Raw genomic sequence first — 19,290 nt, 5'->3', positions numbered from 1 at the left:
ACAGTTTTTGTGTCCGATCCTGTTCCTGGAGGGCCACCTTCCTGCAGAGTTTAGCTCCAACCCCAGTTAAACACACCTGAACCAGCTAATCAAGGTCTTCAGGATCACTAGGAAATCATAGGTAGTTGAGTTTGATCAGGGTTGGAGCTAAACTCTTGCAGCGCATTGGCCCTCCAGGGCAAGATTTGAGGAACCCTGAGCTAAACTCTGCATGAATGTAGCCCTACAGGAGCAGGATTGGACACCCCTCCTATAGACTGACCAGTTTGTCATTTTATGGTTCACAAGGTTGCTCGAGTGCATGTATCTATGTATTCATGGCAAAAGGAAGCACCTTCAGTGCTTTTGCTGAGCTAGCATTGCTGCAGACTTACCGCATTACGGCACAGTGCCAACCTCAGGTTACTCCAGGGACACTGAATCTGTAACTTTAACACCGTGTCCTAACCTAGGATTGTGACACATGTGGATCGAGTCTACACTGTGAAGTCCCATTGGTTCAAATTATACAGTAATTCTACACAGCTGCATATTAAACATTAAACATTAAAATATGTTCTGATTGCATTGTGTGGTGTTGCGACAAATTACTTGTTTTTGGAGATTTTTAATGTCATGCCAAGTTAGGACACAATGTGCTGTAATGCACTGTTCTTAGTTGATGAAAGAAAGTTAACTTAATTAAAAACAGTTCCATGACATGTCTTTTTCTTTTTGTTTTCATTATCAATGTTGAAACCCACCCCCCCCAAAAAACTTTTTCCAATGAACATTTTCTTCAGTGAATTGTTGAAAGATGCACCTGCAAACAAACCAAGACACTCTCATGGCAATTTGTAACTATTTTACATTTTGGCGATTTGGTGGATAATTCATGTGAACTAATTAATTTGTACAATCTAATTTGTATGTTTTTTTTTTGTACCATCTGCTTATGGTATGTTCAAGTACTGAGAAGTTTGAGTTGGGAATAAGTAATTATGTCAGGTGTGTGCAAGTCACTTTGGTTGGAGAAAGATGGCATCTTACCTTTATAATTGCCTTTTTAAGTCTATATTTTTGCTTTTTTATGATTTTATGAAATTTATGAAGGTGCTGTAAGCTTAATCATTATACATTGCCTAGCAAAAAAAAAAACCCTGCCATTTGGATTTGCTAATTTATTAGCTTATTAATTTCCAGACAACGACTTTTATTTATAAAATTTTTTTGGGCTAGGCACTGTATATTCTACAATACTGTGGCATTTTGTGCATGCAATTTAGCTAGTTTTATTGAATATTAAAAAACAACAACTTTATTTTATCAAATTTGCCATCAGTAGAGACACTGCGTGTATTGCACCTCCCGTATTTTCTCACTTACAAGCCGACACCTCAGAAGCTTGGGACTTAAAGAAAGCTTTGTTTTTCCCACGCGTAATTACGACATTGTGATGGCGTTCGTGTACATTCAGCATTTAAATACAATATTGCCACCGTTATGCGCCACTCATGGTTAGGTTTAGAGGTATAGGGCCAGATTAACTATCAGCTTGTGCCAGCACCAACACTCATTTGACGTTAAAAAACTACTGTCTGGATTTACTAAAGACACTCAGTGGTAAATTAGCACTGAAAAGGCGTGGACACAGTTATTTTTGCGACTCACCTTATTGAATATGCATTTGTAGCAGTTTCCCTTTTAATCTGAGAAAAAAGTTATGGAAGGAGAGTATTTAAATGCTTAGTTCACCCAAAAATGAACATTACCCCATGATTTACTCACCCTCAAGCCATCCTAGGTGTATATGACATTCTTCTTTCAGACGAATACAATCAGAGTTATATTAAATAATGTCCAGGCTAATCCATGCTTAATAATGGGAGTGGATGGTAGCCCAAAATTTGAAGTCGAAAAAATTGCACCCATCCATTATAAAAGAAGTTCACACGGCTCCGGGGAGTTAATAAGCGACGCGATGCATTTGTGTAAGAAAAATATCCATATTTACAACTTCATAAACCTTAATCTCTAGCTTCCGCTAACTTTCGTACATGCGTTCACGAGAGAGTGGCGTCCAGCGGATGACATAGCATGTAGCTAAACGTGGAAGTGACAAACGTGGAAGTGACGAATGTGGAAGTGCAGAGGAGAGAGCAAAACAAAACACTGGTCACGAATTAGTAGTACAAAACGAGGATTTGTAAAGAAAAATGTCTGAGGATTTCGATATAAGCCAATAGGACACTGGTTTTCCTTTGCTGTAAACAAAACTTGTTTCTCGTGAGACTAGCATATTCTCACCGGAGCTTATGATATGCCTACGTCTTACGTCATCCGCTGGACGCCGCTGTCTCAAGAACGCGCGTATGACAGTTAGCGGAAGCTAGAGATTAAGATTTATAAAGTTGTAAATATGGATATTTTTCTTACACAAATGCATCACATCGCTTCAGAAGGACTTTATTAACTCCCCGGAGCCGTGTGGACTTCATTTATAATGGATGGGTGCAATTTTTTCGACTTCAAATTTTGGGCTACCATCCACTCCCATTATAAAGCATGGATTAGCCTGGACATTATTCAATATAACTCCGATTGTATCCATCTGAAAGAAGAATGTCATATACACCTAGGATGACTTGAGGGTGAGTAAATCATGGGGTTATTTCATTTTTGGGTGAACCAACCCTTTAAATGAATCACGCAACACGATTTACTAAGATTTGCGCTCGTCAATTCACTGGTATTTGCGGCATTATTTAACGCCCAAAAAAAGCATGTCTTAAAGCAGGCGGTAATTTGCTCGGCTCTTGGTAGATTGCGCTGGTCATTATGGAAATGAGATGTTGCATCTGTGTTCTTTAATGTGCGCATTGTTAGTAAATCACCCGCAGAATTTTCCCCTCCCATCGGCGCTTTTATGGAATTGCGCTCTAACGCTAATTTGCCCTGTTTAGTAAATCTGGCCCTTAGATGCTTATTTTTCATAAAACCGTGTGATTCTGTACGAATAACAATGTGTAACGAAATTCACCACCTCATAAAATAATTGCATGCGATTGTGTTGAAACCGCAAATCATTGATGCTTATTTTTCATAAAACCGTGTGATTCTGTACGAATCACAATGTGTAACGAAATTCACCACCTCATAAAATAATTGCATGCGATTGTGTTGAAACCGCAAATCATTATTTTAGGGTGCAGCAAGGTTCAGTCCAATCCCAGAAGCATCTACAGGGGTGTTTCTACATTTCTTGCAGTTTATCCCAGTTAGCGGCTCCTCGGTGGTTATCTCCTCTCTGTTAAACACATCAGAGCATGTGTGTTGCCTCATCTTTGCGATTTACAGACCCTGAAGAGCTGTGACTTTAGCCGAGTCAATATTTATCAAGTGGAGTAGTCAAGGGCAGATCCTGCTCAAATCGCCCTTGAGGGAGGTGCCAGGAAGTCTTAAAACTCCCTTCGACAGGATGTTTCCTTTTAAACAGCAACACGTGCTCTGATCTCTTCATGTCTCAATAACAGAGTGCGTGTTTTGTCTGCACCTGTCTTGTTTGAGTGTGTTTCTGTACACTTGTATACAGTTTGCCGTGGCTTGTTATGTCTGAGTTCTTTGAAAGGACGTAATGACTTTTTCTTTCGTGTTTCAGATCTTCGAGAATAAAGGAGCCATGATGGGCTGTTCAAACCCCCATCCTCACTGTCAGGTATGCCGTCACCTCGTTACTTCATTGATGTCCCCTTTTTTCTAGCCCTCCTCCTGCCAATTAGCATTTGCCCCTGTCGACTCGCTGAGGCAGAGAGCCCTGAAATGCTACTCTGCGGATTAAGACGTATCCGCTGCAGTCTGGACTCGACCATCTGGACTGCTCGTTTTTAGGCTGGAATAGGTCTTTAACTGTCAGCTCAGTGGAGAGACTGCTGACGAGACGCGGCTAATGCAAGCAGGAGCGTAAAAAGCCTGTAGACTCCAATTAGGGGAGTACAGAGATAGTCCAAGGAAAGACGTCACCGAAACGTCTTCCTTATTTCCAGAAAATTTCTCTCGGCTCTCGCTCTTGGAGTCGAACGGGTTTGTCTTGTGGGGATTCTGGGATTTAATTTTTTAAAGGAGGTCGCTGGGATGGCAATGGGGTGGAAAACGTAGCTGCTTTTATCAGTTTGATAGCGTTCAGTGTAAATGATGTTTTATTGACATCTTCATGACTCCGAGCAGCAAGGAACTTCTGTTTCCTCTTGTTTCACTTTTTCTGGCTGTCTGTCTTACCCTTGTTTCTTCTAAGCGCAGGAAGCCTGTCACTGTCGTGCCGAGACAGCACAGCAAGCCAATCTCACTGGGTTGGCCGCACACTGAGCTCCCTTTCCCTGCATTCATTAAGTGTTTATGGCTGTGCGCTCAGCTAGGGGGCAGTAGAGGATTTTCAGATGGTTTGACATGAGCTCTGTTCAAAGGAGCTGTCAAAAACCTCTCATATCTTCCATATCATACTTTCTTTATAATAAACCACACCTGAAGAATGAAGGTTTAACGGTCATACCATAGATTTATGGTTTACCGGCTTTCATTTATTTCTCAGCCTCATCAAATCTGATCTCTGGTGCCGATGCGCTGCAATGTGAACTAACTTGTTAGGTTGTGATTGATACAGTTTAGATGGCTGGAGAAAGTTAACTTATTCTGCAGTTGCAGGACATTTCATTTTTATAACACAGCGACCAAAATAAACACAGTGCTATTATCAAAAACAGAAACTAAAATGAAATTAAATGTAACCAAACATTTGAAAGTAAACTAAAATACATTTTCATGACTGTAACTTGTAGTTTTTAATAAATGGTATCAAATAAAACTTGATAGTATTATAAAACTTGAAACCTTAAGTAGGCCTACAAACCTACATTAAATGAAAATTGAGTAGATATCAGCATTATCAGTGTTATTTATTATAATTATATACTGTTTTAGAATTTGTTCATATTTTGTGTTAGCTTTAATTTGAATATTTACAGGTTGCATTTTAATTGTAGTTAAATTTTTGGTAATTTTGTTATGTGCCTTTGTCATTTTATTAGCTTTTTTAATATATATCTGTGTGCAGTTTTAATTAATTTTTATTTCAGTTTTATTTAATTCATTTTACTAGCTCATTTTATCTAAACTTATTTTCTTTCAGTTAGTTCCCAACATTTCTAATTTTCAAGTTTTTTTTAAGTTTATGTTTTCGTCTAATATTATTTAATGAACAAATGCCATTTAATAGTTTTAGTTTTAGCTGACAATAACACTGGATAGCAATAACAGTAATATTGTGCTTAATAGCTTATTAACTTAATTAACGTATTCATTGTGCCAGTTTAGTTTAGCTTAAACTTTGATATGCTTAAAATACGTACACTATAATGAAACGTAAACTAAAATAAAAACAAAAATAAACTGAAAATAATGATTTAAAAAAATGAAGCTAATTCAAAAGCACAAATCCAAAGTGGAACTAAAAACGAGATTAGAAATCCATTCCAGTCAAATTGTAGTTGTGTCTGCATATTAAACTGGAGCAGGACAACATATTTGAACATTGAACAAATTACATGCTTTTTCCAGGTGGATTTTTTTGCACTAAATGTTAATAGACCCTTTAGCAGCACCACATTAGACTAGTTTCCTTGGCAACAGCTCATCCATGCATCATACTGTCAGTATGACAGCACATCCACCCCGCGTCCCAGTATGTGCTGGACGTGACATCAATCATCGACCTCTAACATAAATCAACCTCCCAGCATACACAGGCTCAGCCCAGATAGAATCAGCCGTAAGCCGCTCTTAAGTTTCTCATATGATTTTATCAATGGACGCAGCTAAATATGAGTAAATAAATCCCCCTCCCTGTCCGTGTGTGTGGCCCCGTGGAGAGACTGGAGCTCTGTGTGGCTTAGGTCTATGTCAGCCGGCAGGAGTCAAGCTTTACCCAGCATGCCCTGGGAGAGATGGATAAGCTGCGTGTATCTGGCTGCCTACCTTCTCCAGGATGAGAGTATTTGCGGAGAGGGAGCGAGTGAGCGAGCGCTCGCGATACAGCGGGCTGTCTGTGTTGATCTGTGTCTCTTTCTCTCTGTCTGTCCCACGCTTTCTCATATCATCCGTAACCACCCACCCCTGAACAAACACAAAACATCAGCTCTCAAAACAGAGACTCATCTGTCTCTTGAAACGATTATCGAGCTGCTGTTTTGTGAAATTTAAAACATTTTATCTAAGGGTCTTTTCACACTTTTTGGCTCTTATCAGGGCTCGTCTGAATTTTAGCCGATGTGTGAATAGTCCAAATGGACTCTAAATACTTTAAAGGACTAGTTCACCCAAAAACGAAAACTTGCTGAAAATGTCCCCACCCTCAGGCCATCCAAGATGTAGATGATTTTGGGAAACAGATTTAGAGAATTTTAGCATTACATCACTTGTTCACCAGTGGATCCTCTGCAGTGAATAGGTGCACACACACAGCAGTGAACACACACACACCCAGAGCAGTTGGGGGTTCGGTGCCTTGCTCAAGGGCACCTCAGTCGTGGTATTGAAGGTGGGAGAGAGCGCTGTACATTCACTCCCCCCACCTACAATCCCTGCCGGTACGAGACTCGAACCCACACTATCGATCCCCCATACTACCCCATACTAATGATCATTATCATACTAATCATTATTCCTATTTAATAATTTTTATGGGGGCTGGGTTCCACAAAAAAAGTGTGAGTGGCAAACGAATGTACACCCTGCCACAACTAAATAGATATTAAAGTGGTCATGGCCTTTGTTTTTTATTTTGTACTGTCCTCTGAGGTCCACTTATAATATTATCAAGATTTTTAAATCAGAAAAAAACATCCTAATTTAGAAGTAATAGGCCATTTTCTGTCCTGTTTTAACCCCCCTCATCAGAACGCTCTGTTTGAATAAGCGTGGCGGATTGTAGACTCAGAAGTAAACGTCCGCTGCTATGATTGGCTAATAGATGTGTATGTTTGACATCGTACATTCCTCATAGATGGACACTGCTGTGTTTTAGGTCAGAAACGCATAAATACTCGTATCAAACGATCTGTAATAACAGACAAAGCAATAGTGACCACATAATAAAAACAGTTACTCACATTTGGTGTAGCATTACCAATATTGTCGGCACAGCATCATTTTTGAGTTTCAATCTTTCCCGCGTCTAATTGTGCCTTGTTTGTAAACGAGTCCGTGGTAAAATGAAGTGAACAAAGGACCAAGTTCTTACTGACGCGGCCTGGAAAGTTAATTCACTCTTTCCTAACGTTGGGAAAAGAAGGAAGGCAATGCAAAGACTGTGTTTCCACTAGGGCTGGACCAGAATATTCGATTATTAGTATCTAAGGTATTTTATTAATAAAAGTCGCAGGGCAGCATTGACAACAAGGTTCTGTGCTCCTGAATGTTTTTGTGTGTGCTCTGTGTGCAATCTCTGTGTGCGTGTGTGTGTGTGTGTGTCACTGAAAGCAGCATATTAATATAGAACGGTGATAAAACTGACTTGGAACTACCTGTGCATTAAAAGGTTTTAATGCATACCTGCCAGCCAATCAGAATTGAGTATTCAGACAGACCATGGTAACAGATTTATATTTATTGATTTATTTTAAATAGAAATCTTACATTATAAATTATAAACGTGATCAGAAATTACATTCTAAATATATTAATTGACATTTTTGACCAAATCAATGCATCTTTGTTGAATAGAAGCATCAATTCTTTGAAGAAAATGCCTACATTATAAATGGTAGTGTACATATAAACTTTTATGCTTACAGTAAACTATAGTTCGCCTTTAGTGCAATAAAGCATGTGAATAGAATGTCACTTTTTGCCTGAGTTGGATTGTTTGAAAGAGGACTGACACCCTTAGGGTGACTGCTTGAACCAGTGGAGATGTACACTCTTTCACTCAAGTTTTATATCAACATGCTGCATCACACTGCTAGGAAGGAGATTTTTGTGTAAAGAGAAATTTGTTTAATTTATATAATAACATACTCTGCCGGTCAAAAGTTTGGGATCAGAATGATTTTTATGTTTTTTACCGGAGTTTCTTCTGCTCATCAAGGCTGCATTTATTTGATCAAAAATACAGGAAAAAAAAATATTGTGAAATATTATTATGATGAAAAGTTAAAAAGAAAAGCATTTATTTAAAATAGAAATCTTTTCTAACAATATACACTACAGTTCAAAAGTTTGGGGTCAGTACATTTTTGTTGTTTTTTGAAGAAATTAAAACTTTTATTCAGCAAGGATGTGTTAAATTGCTAAGAAGTGAGAGCAAAGCTTTATATTGTTAGAAAAGATTAATATTTTGAATAAATGCTGTTCTTTTTAACTGTTTATTCATCAAAGTATCCTGAAAAATATTGCAGTTTCCAAAAAAAAAAAAAAGGCAGCACAACTGTTGCCAACATTGATAATTCTAATAATAAATCACCATATTAGAATGATTTCTGAAGGATCATGTGACACTTTAGACTGGAGTAATGATGCTGAAAATTCAGCTTTCATCACAGAAATAAAATATATTTTAAAGGATATTAAAATAGAAACCATTATTTTATATTGTAATAACATTTTGCAAGATTACTGTTTTTTTTCTGTATTTTTGATCAAATAAATGCAGCCTTGATGAGCACAAGAGACTTTTAAAAAAAAACATTACAAGTCTTACTGACCCCAAACTTTTGACCGGTAGTGTAATTGCCACAAAATTTGATAAATAGCTGGTTGCCAACCAGTTCCCTCCTGCACTGTATTTAGAATTCCATAGACAGCTAATCTGACAGCTAAATTAGTGGTTTGGTGGTTGATTGAATCAATTCACTGCTACAAAATTTGAATTTTTTTTTCATAGTTTAAACATGAAATGTGTGTAGAACCTCTCAAGATCGAGAAATCCAGAGCTCACATTTTTTCCAATTATGAGAAGCAGCAGCAAACAACCTGACAAACAATTATGATTAGACGCTGAAGAATAAATGAACCGTAAAAAATTAACAGTCTTCTCTTTTTAAGATTCTATTCAATTTCCCAAACGCATTCTGGTGACGGCATCTCTGGTTTATCCCTGCATGAACATACGTTGTGTATAATGTCGTCTTATCTGAGGATTTACATACACAGCTAGCAGTAGCGCTAGCAGAGAAATGGCAATGAGAGAGATTGACGGTCAGCAGTGAGGTGTGATTGACGTTCTCTTGGAACTCCTTCTCTTGAAGCCTTTCCAAACGCGACTCAATCCGTCGCTCTCCTCGAGCTCCGACGCAGGCAGGAAATAAATAGTATACGCGTACGTCAGGAAACGTCAATCATCTGAACCATCTGTTAAGAACAGACGTATGAAAACTCTGGAGAACTGTAGCCTTCTCGGTATCGCCTGCGGGTCAGGCCTGAAAATCATAGCGCCACACGCTTCTTTTTAATATCTCTGATCTTGTCACTGCTAGCATATTTACTGACTGTGAGACGTGGTTTCTTTGTGTGTTTTTTTTGTGCTTCGCTGTTCTAGAGAGTGATGGACCGCTGTCTGGCGTTTTATTTCACCGAGGTTCATAAACGTGGCCTCTAGGGCCGCCGGACGTGTGCGTGAAGACTGCATGATTAGTTCCCCCTCCGTCCATCTCCTCCTTCTCGACCCTCCTTTATCACTCCTGACATTTAAATCAGCAGCCGGAATACAGAGGAGCTGCCGACCGCTTGTTTAAAGCCATGCCAGATTCCCATGGCCGCCCGGTATTATCTTTAAAAACAGAGAGCGAGAGATGGGCTTTATGATTTCACTGCCGCAAAGGATTTTATTTTATTTTAGATATTTAATTGGAATTCTTGGGAAAATGGACTCGATTAAACGAGTGTTTTTCTTTTTCGCCCCATCTACAGGGACTTAATGTTTAATGCATAAGCACACCGGCCTCGTTTTCAATAGCTCAAAACCTGTGTGAACTTTCCTAGCCTCAAAGGTTGCGTGGAGCTCTGAGGGAATAGCGCTGTCATTAAGTACGCATAACTAAAGGCCTTCATGTGAACAGGCGGGAAGGCAATTATGAAAACGATGATACTGAGAGGGCTTTTTTTTTTTTAAGAAGTCATCACCTCGGGCTGGAGAACCTGTTGACTTGCTGTACTAAACGCCCCACTAGACCACCAGAGGGCTTTTATCTTCAGTGGGTCTTGATCATGAAACATTAGAAGAATTCAATTCTGTGTAAATGCTTCGGAAAGCACAAAATGTGACAGTTTGGGAAATAATAGTTTTACAACGATTACATCAGTAACATCAGTGACAATTAGCAACAAGACAAAGGTGAGCACAATTTAACTATATGCAAATGAGCAGAATGACTACAAATTATTACCACAGTTGATTTAAAATGCCTTCTACTGACCTGCTATAATAAATAAGTCACATTTTACATGTATGCGTTTAGCAGTTGGTTTATCCAAAGCAATGTACAAACCCGATTCCAAAAAAGTTGGGACACTGTACAAATTGTGAATAAAAACAGAATGCAATGTGGAAGTTTCAAATTTCAATATTTTATTCAGAATACAACATATATGACATATCAAATGTTAAAACTGAGACTGACCTGCTATAATAAATAACAAGTCACATTTTACATGTATGCATTTAGCAGATGGTTTATCCAAAGCAATGTACAAAAGAGGAGCCAACAATTGTCACAATACACAATAACATGAATATAAACAAATAGATTATAAAGCAAGCTGGAGAAATTTAGAGTTTGTTAGATTTTTGTAAGTAAATCTTTTATTTCATTTAATTTCATGCCACTACAGAACAACAGAGAGGGTGAAGGTTTTGGAGGAGAAGGTAAAAGTATTCTCAGCACAGTTTTATTGTAATCTATTGTTCACTAAAATTAAAACTATTAAAACCAGTTTTCTTAATTGAAATAGAACTAAAATAAAATATGAAAATAAATGACATTTGCATAGAAATATGCAAAACTGACAAAAGCAAATAAAAAATGACAAAAATGTAATCTAAAAAAAGAAAACTGAAAATATAAAATAAAAACTAATTCAAACAAAATTAAATAAAATATGAATAACTATTATAAGAGCATATAAATAATTCAAAATTAAAATTTTGCTTAATATGTAGTAAAGAAACAGTCCTTCATAAAATGTGCTGCACACATCTGAATATATTTGGGTTGAAGTGTTCTGGAACAGTGTTGTAAATATAACTTAACCACTGATTTCTAGTCGTGTCCTCTTTTGGAAGACCAAACAAAGTAGTTTCGCTTTCACAACGAAACACACCCAGTGCCTTCACGACATGGCGGCGGCGGCAACAATACTACAGCGAGAATAAAAGTTACGCCTTCTTTCTTTGCGTGAACATTTGGGTGGCGTTATGTAAATCTTCTCACATAGTGACGTAGACACGTGGGGGCGTGTTAGAACGAGCCGTTTTAGGTAGGCGTGGCTGACTCTTAACTTTTATAAAGAATATCTCTTTGGATTTGAGACTTTAGTCTTTGCAACTTTACAGATCTTCTTTATGCACCAAGAGCTTGTAACACTCCAAAGAGAAAGGAAAACTTGAAATCACATCATATGACCCCTTTAATCTTTAATTAAACTTTGATAACTTTTTATGCCCTTATTTTGACCATAAAAATGTAATGTGTTTCTTAATTAATAACTTTAATAACTAAGATTAATAACTTAATAATTGTAAGTCGCTTTAGATAAAGCTAAATGAAGAAATGTAAATGCAAATATAAATGTTAATAATAATAATAAAACCAAAATTGCAAAGCACTTTTTATAACATTTGAAAATTATGAAATTAAGACAGCCATAAATATTAGTATTGTATTTTTACATTTGTAATGTAAAACTAAATTGCCGTTACTTTTGTTCAATACACTGTAAAAACTATAAAAAAATGAAATTGTAAATAAAGATTATTGAAGTATGTTTTGCAAGAAAATGCTATTTCAGTCTTTCTACTTGTAAATTTAGAAATATTTTTCATTCAGTTAGTCTAATTCAATGAAATACATGCACATTCTTTGTAAATATAAGTTATATAAGTTATAATAAATAATATAATATAATAAATAATAAAGTTTAGCAATTTCCGATGGTTTCTAGCACAAATCTTTCCCGTGTACTTGATTTTACAGTGAAATATTACAGTGGTAATATTTCTAATTTTGCTTTTTTTAACTTTGTATTTTTATTTAGTAACAACAACAACAATAATAATAATAATAATAATAACTATTATTATTATTATTATTATTATTATTATTGTATTATTGTATTACATTTGGCCTTTTTATCTGAAAAAAATCACAAATTGATTTTTCCCCTCTCCAAATCGTGTAGCTCTGCTTGTTGCGTTTGAATTTCTAACTTTGTAAAATAAAAACACATCTGTTAAAGCTAAGATGTCAGAAATGTGTCAGAAGATGTCAAAGCTAAGACGTGTCAGTTGTGTAGTTATATACCCGTTTTATTAATCTTACAGAAGGACTGGGACGAGGATATTCAGTCGTTCGTGTCTTTTGATGAAAGGCTTCAGTCAAAAACTTGTTTAACCCGAGAGGTCAGATCAGTCTCAAATGTGCATTTAGAGCCGCAGAGCTTGACTTTAAGACCCAAATCAATGGTTCGCAAGAAAACTGAGGTCAAAGACTCTCTCAGAGGTATGTATTAGATTCTATAGGAAGTGCATGTTTTAAAAAAAGAGTGTGGAAATACTTCTATTTGCAATTGCCGTTAACCCAGGAGAACTCGGTTCTCACAGAGAGTCTAATTCATCATTTAGCTGGAGAGCTCATTTTCACAGTTGCTTTTTTAAATTATTTTTGGCAGCAGGCAAACAGAAATTTGTCTCTTGATTATAACAACTGCTCCCTCGTGGATTATGATGGATTATGGAAACGTACACAAGAATTAGAATTAGCTTCTGGGTGATTGACTGTGAGCTTTAAACTTCTCCAGTCATGTCACATTAGTCAGGATGACCACGCACACAGGGAACATCTCACAGTGTTCACATTCATTCTGCCATTTATCACCACAGACTCATTTTTATCAAGCTCGACTTGAAAAAATACATTCTTTCTGAGCGTTTCATCCTGTTTTGTTTGCGATGTTGTCATCCTTTGCAATGATGAAAAGCTAGATGTATGTGTTGGAAAACTTTACCCACTGCTGTTAAAAAGAAACTTTTTATTAGACCTCTAAATGCGAAATGAGTGCAGTTGGATGCATTTCTGAAACTTTACGTACGAGCAGAACAATCAAATGTAATTGAGTTTTTATTGGGTACTGAATGTGGTCTGGGGCTGGCAGGTGTATTGGCAGCTGATGTTGCTGGATTTGGCCTGTTGGTTTCTAGTGGATGTTTGGATTGAACGTGCAAAGGCAGTGCAGGACTGTGACCTTGACATTTAACAAGCTCAAGTGTCTTTTCTTTTTCAGTCTCTTCTAGATGATAATTGCCATATGGCTGCAGGGACTCTGCAAATTAAATTTGAGGTAGTTTCTGCCAAAGAACCAGTAGGCTATAAGTAGAAAACAGTAGCTATGTTTCCATCACCCTGTTTTTATGCACATTTTGAAGTATCGCATCAGAAACGAGTGATGGAAACGGCACATTTCGAATAAAAATCCCTTGATTCGCAAACATTTTTTTACGTTCGCTTGAGGGGGTTTTTGACGTGTGCGAAAAAGGGTTAATGCGAATAAAAGGAGATGGGGGAAAAAAAGTCACGTGACTGCGCTATGGGACGGAAAAACCTAACCAGTGGACCAATCTCGTTCCTCAGCATCTGAAATGTTATGGTCATTTTGAAATGTCTGAGCGAAGTCTGTCATCAACATATTTCTGTATAATTGCCTCCCAGAACTGTTACACGACTGTGTTCCCAAACAGCAGCATCCACCTCCGAAAGCAATGACCAAATTTATTTTGTTTCGTCTGCTCGCTCTGAGGCGCAAGTAATTTATTATATAGGCCTATGAAAATTATTATATTCAGGGGTTTCTCCTACTTTTCATAGTGATATATAGCCTAGCGCCAGTTCTACCAGGAAGTGATGATTTTGTTCTCTTCGACTCGTTGGATGGAAACGTTGCTTATTCGCAAATGTTTTATGCACTATTTCAGTTTTGCGCATAAGTTAAGTTCGCAACTTTGGATGGAAACCCGGCTAGTAGTTATATACCCGTTTTATTAATCTTACAGAAGGACTGGGACGAGGATATTCAGTCGTTCGTGTCTTTTGATGAAAGGCTTCAGTCAAAAACTTGTTTAACCCGAGAGGTCAGATCAGTCTCAAATGTGCATTTAGAGCCGCAGAGCTTGACTTTAAGACCCAAATCAATGGTTCGCAAGAAAACTGAGGTCAAAGACTCTCTCAGAGGTATGTATTAGATTCTATAGGAAGTGCATGTTTTAAAAAAAGAGTGTGGAAATACTTCTATTTGCAATTGCCGTTAACCCAGGAGAACTCGGTTCTCACAGAGAGTCTAATTCATCATTTAGCTGGAGAGCTCATTTTCACAGTTGCTTTTTTAAATTATTTTTGGCAGCAGGCAAACAGAAATTTGTCTCTTGATTATAACAACTGCTCCCTCGTGGATTATGATGGATTATGGAAACGTACACAAGAATTAGAATTAGCTTCTGGGTGATTGACTGTGAGCTTTAAACTTCTCCAGTCATGTCACATTAGTCAGGATGACCACGCACACAGGGAACATCTCACAGTGTTCACATTCATTCTGCCATTTATCACCACAGACTCATTTTTATCAAGCTCGACTTGAAAAAATACATTCTTTCTGAGCGTTTCATCCTGTTTTGTTTGCGATGTTGTCATCCTTTGCAATGATGAAAAGCTAGATGTATGTGTTGGAAAACTTTACCCACTGCTGTTAAAAAGAAACTTTTTATTAGACCTCTAAATGCGAAATGAGTGCAGTTGGATGCATTTCTGAAACTTTACGTACGAGCAGAACAATCAAATGTAATTGAGTTTTTATTGGGTACTGAATGTGGTCTGGGGCTGGCAGGTGTATTGGCAGCTGATGTTGCTGGATTCGGCCTGTTGGTTTCTAGTGGATGTTTGGATTGAACGTGCAAAGGCAGTGCAGGACTGTGACCTTGACATTTAACAAGCTCAAGTGTCTTTTCTTTTTCAGTCTCTTCTAGATGATAATTGCCATATGGCTGCAGGGACTCTGCAAATTAAATTTGAGGTAGTTTCTGCCAAAGAACCAGTAGGCTATAAGTAGAAAACAGTAGCTATGTTTCCATCACCCTGTTTTTATGCACATTTTGAAGTATCGCATCAGAAACGAGTGATGGAAACGGCACATTTCGAATAAAAATCCCTTGATTCGCAAACATTTTTTTACGTTCGCTTGAGGGGGTTTTTGACGTGTGCGAAAAAGGGTTAATGCGAATAAAAGGAGATGGGGGAAAAAAAGTCACGTGACTGCGCTATGGGACGGAAAAACCTAACCAGTGGACCAATCTCGTTCCTCAGCATCTGAAATGTTATGGTCATTTTGAAATGTCTGAGCGAAGTCTGTCATCAACATATTTCTGTATAATTGCCTCCCAGAACTGTTACACGACTGTGTTCCCAAACAGCAGCATCCACCTCCGAAAGCAATGACCAAATTTATTTTGTTTCGTCTGCTCGCTCTGAGGCGCAAGTAATTTATTATATAGGCCTATGAAAATTATTATATTCAGGGGTTTCTCCTACTTTTCATAGTGATATATAGCCTAGCGCCAGTTCTACCAGGAAGTGATGATTTTGTTCTCTTCGACTCGTTGGATGGAAACGTTGCTTATTCGCAAATGTTTTATGCACTATTTCAGTTTTGCGCATAAGTTAAGTTCGCAACTTTGGATGGAAACCCGGCTATTGATGCAGTACTTTCATAAGCATACATATAATGCATTACAAGTTCTTAAAGAGAAAGTTCACCCAAAAATGAAAATGTGATGTTTTTCTGCTTACCCTCAGGGCATCCAAGATGTAGGTGACTTTGTTTCTTCAGTAGAACACAAACGAAGATTTTTAACTCAAACCATTGCAGTCTGTCAGTCATATAATGTAAGTGGATGGGAATCACGGCTTTGAGAGTAAAAAAAAACATACACAAACAAAACCAAATTAAACCATGCGGCTCGTGACGATACATTGATGTGTAAAGACACGAATCGATCGGTCTGTGCAAGAAACTGAACAGTATTTATATAGCTTTTTACCTCTGATTCACCGCAATGTCGAACTGTCCTGAGCGCATTCGCGTCTTCTTCTTCTTCTTGCTTTACAGCTGATCGCAGACTTATAAGTGCATTACCGCCGCCTATCTCTCAAATGGACCATTGATACTCTATCTACAATCTCAATTAGGAGTGTCAATGGTCCATTTGAGAGATAGGTGGTGGTAATGCACTTATAAGTCTGTGATCCGCCGTAAAGTAAGAAGAAGAAGACGACGCCTCACGCCCGGCTGTTGAGTATGTGCTCAGGACAGTTCGGACATTGCGGTGAATCAGAGGTAAAAACTATATAAATACTGTTCCGTTTCTTGCACAGACCGATCGTTTCGTGTCTTTACACATCAATGTATCATCACGAGCCGCATGGTTTAATTTGGTTTTGTTTGTGTATGTGTTTTTGACTCTCAAAGCCGTGATTCCCATTCACTCACATTATACGACTGACAGACTGCAAAATCTTTGTTTGTGTTCTACTGAAGAAACAAAGTCACCTACATCTTGGATGCCCTGGAGGTAAGCAGATAAACATCACATTTTCATTTTTGGGTGAACTATCCCTTTAAGATGAATGAAATATCATGCAATAACACGAAATAGCAATGCACAATATTTTAATAGGATTTTGGTGTTAATTTCTATACATACATGCGAAGTTCAATTAAATATGATTACTTAACAATACAATTAGTTGATGTGGTATGATCGAACAAGAATGAATAAAAAATGGTGTATTAATAAATTAACATTGATGTAGATTGATGCATGTTATTTTTTTGTTTTGTGATGCCTAGAGCATGAATTAATATGAATGAATTGAACCTTATTGTAAAGTGTTACACAATATATGCTCACCAAGGCTGCAGTAAAATAGTGAAAAAGTTTTATAATTCAAAATAATCTGAATATTTTGTAAAATGTAATTTAATCCTTTGATCAAAGCTGAATTTTCAGTCTTCAGTGCCACATGATCCTTCAGAAATCATTTTAATATGCTGATTTGCCGCTCAAAAAAACATTTCTGATTATTATCAATGTCGAAAACAGTTGTGCTGCTTCATAATTTTGTGGAAACCTGCATTTTTCAGGGTTATTTGTTGATTAGAAAACATTTTGTAATATTATAAATGTATTTACTGTCAGTTTTGATCAATTTAGTGTGTCCTTTCAAAAAAATCATGGACACTTGACCATTCAGTAAGCGGTTTAATTCACATTTATTGTCAAAAGTATCCTGGTTAGATTTCATCTTACTACTTTAAATTTCTTTAAATACTGAATGTAGTGATATTGAATGAACTCAAATTCATAATTAGTCTACTACGCACTATATGTGTCGATTTATGCTAATATGCAAGTACTTAAACAATTTAGCACGTCATGATATTGTCTTAATACCAGATCAGCCTATGCTACCTAACATCTAGTGTTAGCAACTAGCTAAAATAATTACCTTCAAGCTCTTGCCAAACTTTTCAGCTAATATTTTTAAAGCCATAATGAAATGCATTTTTCATTTAATCTAAATGTATCCATTTTTGAGGTATTTTTACCTCAAGATTTACCTCAAAGTGTAAAAATGGAATTTGCTTTCTTACCCTGTTGAAAAAACTATCATATGCTGGTTAGGTATGTTTTGAAGCTGGGATGCTGGTTTAAGCTGGTCCTTTGCTGGTTTAAGCTGGTCCTTTGCCAGCACATGACCAGCATAAAACAGCAAAGTACCAGCTTAAACCAGCTGAAACCAGCATATCCCAGCTTCAAAACATACCTAACCATGGTTAGGTATGTTTTGAAGCTAGGATGCTGGTTTGAGCTGGTTTATGCTGGTCCTTAGCTGGTCACGTGCTGGTCCTAAACTGGTCCGACCAGCACATGACCAACATAAACCAGCAAAGGACCAGCTTAAACCAGCTGAAACCAGCATATCCCAGCTTCAAAACATACCTACCCATGGTTAGGTATGTTTTGAAGCTGGGATGAGCTGGTTTAAGCTGGTCCTTTGCTGGTTTATGTTGGTCATGTGCTGGTCGGACCAGTTTAGGACCAGCACGTGACCAGCTAAGGACCAGCATAAACCAGCTCAAACCAGCATCCTAGCTTCAAAACATACCTAACCAGCATATGCTGGTTTTTTCAACAGGGTAGTATGTTTAGTGCATGATTTGAATTAGATTCACAAGCATTAGCGTTGCAATATGTCAAGATGCTTTCAAAAGTGAACTTTACCTTCTTTAACATAGCTTTCCTACTTAAAGACCGAGTGTTTCAGCAATGTTTCTCAACAATTTACTACAAACTCAAACTGAGAAAGTTGAAAGAGAACTGTAACAAGCTTCCAGCGTGCTCTAGCTGCATTAGCCGTTTTAGCATACACCTACTTGGAAAATCCATCTGAAATACTACACTATATCCACTTATTATTAACATACTGTTTTCGAAGTTTTATGAGTTGGAATTAACTGCAAAATATCCTGTGGTAAATTCATGGTAAAGACCCTTGAGAGAGTCTTCCATGCGTGTGTGGCACTGCTTTAAATTGCTCAAATTGAGCGCCCAAAAACTCCACATCTCTTTGCAGAAAATCGCATTTGTCTCGGAAGTGAGTAATGACCAAGTTTCTTTCCTCAGGAAGATACGTTTGTGGAGAGCTCTTGTGGGAGCTCCGTTTTGAGGAGAAGTATCAGAGAAGTAGAATCTCTCTCAGCAGCCTTTTTTGTTGAAGATGTATGGGAGACGGTGTTAGAACTCTCTCTGGGCAGCGCAGGGTGTCATTGGCGGCTGGAAAGATGAATGTTTTAAAGTGTCTTTTCCAATTGCTTTCCCTAAATCATCTCTATGAGGCTAAAGATGGGAAAACTCCACATCTCTTTGCAGAAAATCGCATTTGTCTCGGAAGTGAGTAATGACCAAGTTTCTTTCCTCAGGAAGATACGTTTGTGGAG

General features: G+C 37.5%; 1 protein-coding gene across 1 annotated transcript in view; it reads left to right on the top strand.

Annotated features, from left to right (window-relative positions):
* Positions 1-19,290, top strand: part of LOC107554847 (galactose-1-phosphate uridylyltransferase-like) — a 119,334-nt gene that overhangs the window by 14,935 nt on the left and 85,109 nt on the right. Inside the window, exon 4 of the mRNA XM_016237486.1 lies at positions 3,638-3,694. Coding sequence (XP_016092972.1) covers positions 3,638-3,694 — 57 coding nt within the window. The remainder of the gene's footprint in view (positions 1-3,637; positions 3,695-19,290) is intronic.

The sequence above is a fragment of the Sinocyclocheilus grahami genome, unplaced genomic scaffold (genome assembly GCF_001515645.1).
Source record: "Sinocyclocheilus grahami isolate Dianchi unplaced genomic scaffold, SAMN03320097.WGS_v1.1 scaffold516.1, whole genome shotgun sequence".
In the NCBI taxonomy this organism is placed as follows: domain Eukaryota; kingdom Metazoa; phylum Chordata; class Actinopteri; order Cypriniformes; family Cyprinidae; genus Sinocyclocheilus; species Sinocyclocheilus grahami.
The sequence above is the reverse complement of the archived record's forward strand: the minus strand, read 5'-3'. Positions and strand labels throughout refer to the sequence as shown.